Source organism: Sinocyclocheilus rhinocerous, unplaced genomic scaffold (assembly GCF_001515625.1).
Source record: "Sinocyclocheilus rhinocerous isolate Xijiao unplaced genomic scaffold, SAMN03320098_v1.1 scaffold1930, whole genome shotgun sequence".
NCBI lineage: Eukaryota > Metazoa > Chordata > Actinopteri > Cypriniformes > Cyprinidae > Sinocyclocheilus > Sinocyclocheilus rhinocerous.
This window is the reverse complement of record NW_015661869.1, coordinates 408,346-412,782: the sequence shown is the minus strand read 5'-3', so window position 1 is coordinate 412,782 and position 4,437 is coordinate 408,346. Positions and strand designations below refer to the sequence as shown.

At 33.8% G+C, this 4,437-nt stretch overlaps 1 protein-coding gene across 1 annotated transcript in view; it reads left to right on the top strand.

Annotated features, from left to right (window-relative positions):
* The window catches only part of LOC107726572 (1-phosphatidylinositol 4,5-bisphosphate phosphodiesterase beta-2-like), a gene marked incomplete at its 5' end in the record, with an annotated part of 35,274 nt that overhangs the window by 6,967 nt on the left and 23,870 nt on the right, over positions 1-4,437 (top strand). The window contains 6 exon segments of the mRNA XM_016536201.1: positions 252-331; positions 438-491; positions 892-967; positions 1,231-1,335; positions 1,426-1,582; positions 2,074-2,220. Of these exon segments, the coding sequence (XP_016391687.1) occupies positions 252-331; positions 438-491; positions 892-967; positions 1,231-1,335; positions 1,426-1,582; positions 2,074-2,220 (619 nt within the window).

Genomic DNA, 4,437 nt, shown 5'->3' with positions numbered 1-4,437 from the left:
ATGTGAGAGACAACAGGAGATGCACTTTTTCACTGGAGGAAGCGTTATTATGAATTATGGACTCATATTTTAGCCAGAAGCAATGGTTTGAAGTTAAAACGTCTTGATGGATTTGTTTCTTACTGGAGTGTGTGGATTATTGTGATGTTTTTATCAGCTGTTTGGACTCTCATTCTGACGGCACCCATTCACTGCAGAGGATCATTTTCAGATGATCGTGTTTTTCTAATCTAAGTTTCTTTCTGGCACAGACTTGGGCAGACGACATTCTGGCTATAGCATATAACACACTGAGATCAAACGCCTGCAGACAGGTCTTCCTGGAGAAAGTGTGAGGATCTGTGCTAGTCATGACATGACAAATATTGATTTATATTCCCGATAGACTTCTGATAATTATTTCATTGATGTTTTTCTTGTTTCTGTCTTCTTTATAGGTATGTCCGACTTTCATTGCAGACCAACAAAGATGGAAAAATTCCTGTTAAAAAGTAAGAAAAACATTGATAATAATCAGAAATGTTTCTTGAGCAGCAAATCAGCATATTAGAATGATTTCTGAAGATCATGTGACACTGAAGACTGGAGTATTGATGCTGAAAATTCAGATTTGATCACAGCAATCAATTATATTTTACATAACATTCACATAGAAAACCGTTCTTCTGAACACTAATAAAATTTCATATTATTGTTGTTTTTGTCTGTATCAAATAAATCATAAAAATCTTACCGACCCCAAACTTTTGAACAGTACAGCATTTGGGATGCAAGTTTCTCTTAAGAAAATGTGCTAATAGGTTTATTGATGCACATTAAAGTGATACTTGTCATATCAGGCTAATATTTTATGTGAGATCTTCTCATAATGATCTTAATCTTTCATCTCAGCATCTTAAAGATGTTTCCAGCAGACAAGAAAAGAGTGGAAGCTGCTCTGGCTGCAGCAAATCTCCCGAAGGGAAAGGTGTGTGTGTGTGTGTGTGTGTGTGTGTGTGTGTGTGTGTGTGTGAGTGTGTGTGTGAGTGTGTGTGTGTGAGTGTGAGTGTGAGTGTGAGTGTGAGTGTGTGTGTGTGTGTGTGTGTGTGTGTGTGTGTGTGTGTGTGTGAGTGTGAGTGTGTGTGTGTGTGTGTGTGAGTGTGTGTGTGAGTGTGCGTGTGTGTGTGTGTGTGTGTGTGTGTGTGTGTGTGTGTATGCAGTATTTAACCATCAGTTGTCTTGTGTTGTTAGTTTGACACCATTAAGTCTGATGTGTTCACTGAAGCAGCCTTCAAGACCTTCATACTCAATCTCTGTCCCAGACCTGAAATCAATGAAATCTTCACGTCCTTGTGAGTGAACGCACTCCATATGTTAATTTGACACACGCATGAGTTTGTTAATGATCATGAATCAGTGTTTGACTGTGACCTCCATAGCACCAAGGGAAAGGGTTTCATGACGAAGGAGATGCTGACCAAGTTTCTGAACGAGAAACAGCGAGATTCCCGTCTCAATGAGGAGCTGTTTCCACTCGTCAGACCCGAACAGGTGAAGAATCTCATAGAGAAATACGAGCCGAGCTCGTCCAACGCCAGCCGCGGTGAGTTCAGTTTAATCATTGATTTTTTTACAATCTAAACATGCAAGATGAATTCATCTGAGACGCAGTGTTATTTTAGTATTATTGATTTAATTAACATTTTGAATGAGCTTTTTATATTTTCAGTTTTATTTATTTTAATTTTATGTGCTTTTTTCGGGTTTTTTATTTCTATTGCATTAACTTTAATTTTGTAATTTTTAACTTTAAACTTCAACATAAATGTTTTTTTTTTTTCAGGTTCCAGTTTTTGTATTTTTATGTTTTTAATGTATCTTTCATTAACTTTATTATTCTTACATTCATAGTATTCTTACATTTATGGATTTATGATCCACTGGCAACAGTTTTATTAAAATAAAATAAAATAAAATAAAATAAAATAAAACAAAACTAAACTAAACTCAAAACAGTGTTTCCAAACCTGGTTGAACAAGAGGCTGTGTGACTGTATATTTGTGAAGATTAATTCAAGTCTGTTGCTGCTGCAGGTCAGATTTCTCCGGATGGTTTGATGTTTTATCTGATGGGATCTGAAACATCAGTGGTGAAACTGGACAAACTGGCCCAGAGTCACGATATGACTCAACCAATCCCACATTACTTCGTCAAATCCTCCCACAACACCTATCTCACAGGTGAGGAAAAAACCAAAACACTGAGGACTTTACAGATATTTACTTGAAAGTTATTGCTTTTATTGTTTTTAACTTTAAATGTGAAATTTCACAATACTCGATACCCATTTACGATAACAGCAATAACTAATACCTAAATAATATAAAGTTCAAACATTAAAGTATACAGTTAATAATAAAATGAGAACAAATAAACTTATTACAAGCACTAACACAAATAAATACAATAAACAAAGATAGCCTAAATTAACAGTACTTTACAATGCTTGTGAAAACTGTATTACAGTACGAAGTAAATATACACAGATACCTATTAAAGCTACATAAGTTATTTAGTTAAGACCAGAGAGAGATTCTTCCTTTTCTTTTGTTGTTTGATTAACTTTATTAACATAGGAAACAGAAGGAGGCTGCATATTGACACATTTTCTTAACTGTTTACGTTCATTTAACCGACTGTGTTTACGTGGATATTCGTCAAGACGTGCATTTTCACTCAATTTTGTCTGTATTTGCTCAAAAAGACGCGAAAAAGACCTCGACTCGGTACGTGAGCACACAGAGTTGAGCCCACTTTCGCGCCGTCTCGCACTTGAATGGCTTAAAATCAGTATAAAATCAGCTTAATGTTTAAACTGAAGACTTAAAAACAGTGTTGGGGGTAACGCATTACAAGTACCGCGAGTTATGTAATCAGATTACTTTTTTAAAGTAACTAGTAAAGTAATGCATTGCTTTTTCATTTAGAAGGAAATATCTGAGTTACTTTTTCAAATAAGTAACGCCAGTTGCTTGTTTTCTGGTGTATTGAGTGACAGCTCTGGTGTTGCCATGGTGACAGAAATCAGGAGTAAGTGCAGAGCGTTGTGTGTGAACATGATCTTTCAGCGTTCCTCAAAATGAATAAAAACAGTCAAATGCAAACTCAGAGTATTATACAAACCTGCGATAATTAAATATGTTAAATAAGACAAATATCATTTATGTATTTAATCCCATTTTATTAACCAATGTCTTTGGTACTGATCCAATTCAACCACACTAATAAGCAAAAACGACATTTTCATTTTTGTTATTGCTGAATAGTCTAATAATTCTCCTGCGTCATATTCTTCATGCGATTTGTTTGAGCGGCGCCCTCTACTGTACAGACCTGAATTTACATTTCCTTCAGCCTGAGGCTCATTCATTTCACTTTTGATGTGAAAGGGCTTTTACATTTGTAAAATAGCTACTTTTTATATAAAAAAAACAAACATGCAAGCCCTGCCCAGATTTAAAAAGTAACTCAAAAGTAACATAACGCATTACTTTCCATAAAAAGTAACTAAGTGACGTAATTAGTTACATTTTTAGGGAGTAACACAATATTGTAATGCATTTAAAAACATTTCATGCATAAAAACACTTGAAAATGATAGACTTTTCTGATGAAGCAGCACTGGAACAACAGTTCAGATTATAGCTTTAGGGGGCTAAGAGGGTCTAACTACACTGCAGGTCAAAAGTTTGGGATCAGTAAGATTTTTTATGTTTTTAATGGAGTCTCTTATGCTCAACGAGGCTGTATTTATTTGATCAAAAAATACAGGAAAAAATTTTAATATTATGAAATATTATTGCATTGGTTTCCCATTTTTATATACTTATAATTATATAATTTAAAAAATATATATAGTTTATTTCTGTGATCAAAGCTGTATTTTCAGCATAATTACGCCAGTCTTCAGTGTCACATGATCTTCAGAAATCATTCTAATATGCTGATTTATTATCAGTGTTGAAACTGTTGTGCTACTTAATTTTTTTGGAACCTGTGATACTTTTTTCTTAAAAAGAACAGCATTTATTCAAAATGGAAATCTTTTCTAACACTTTTAAAAGTCTTTACTATCACTTATGGCCCATTTAACACATCCTTCCTGAATAAAAGTATTAATTTCTTTAAAAAAAAAAGAAAGAAAAAAAATTACTGACCAAAAAACTTTTGAGTAGTAGTGTATATTGTAACACAAAATTTATATTTTGAATAAACACTGTTCTTTTTAACTTTTTATTTATCAAAGAATCCTGAAAAAGTATCACAGGTCCCAAAAAAACTATTAAGCAGCACAACAGTTTCAGCACTGATAATAAATCAGAATATTAGAATGATTTCTGAAGATCATGTGACACTGAAGACTGGAATAATGATGCTGAAAATACAGCTTTGCTTCA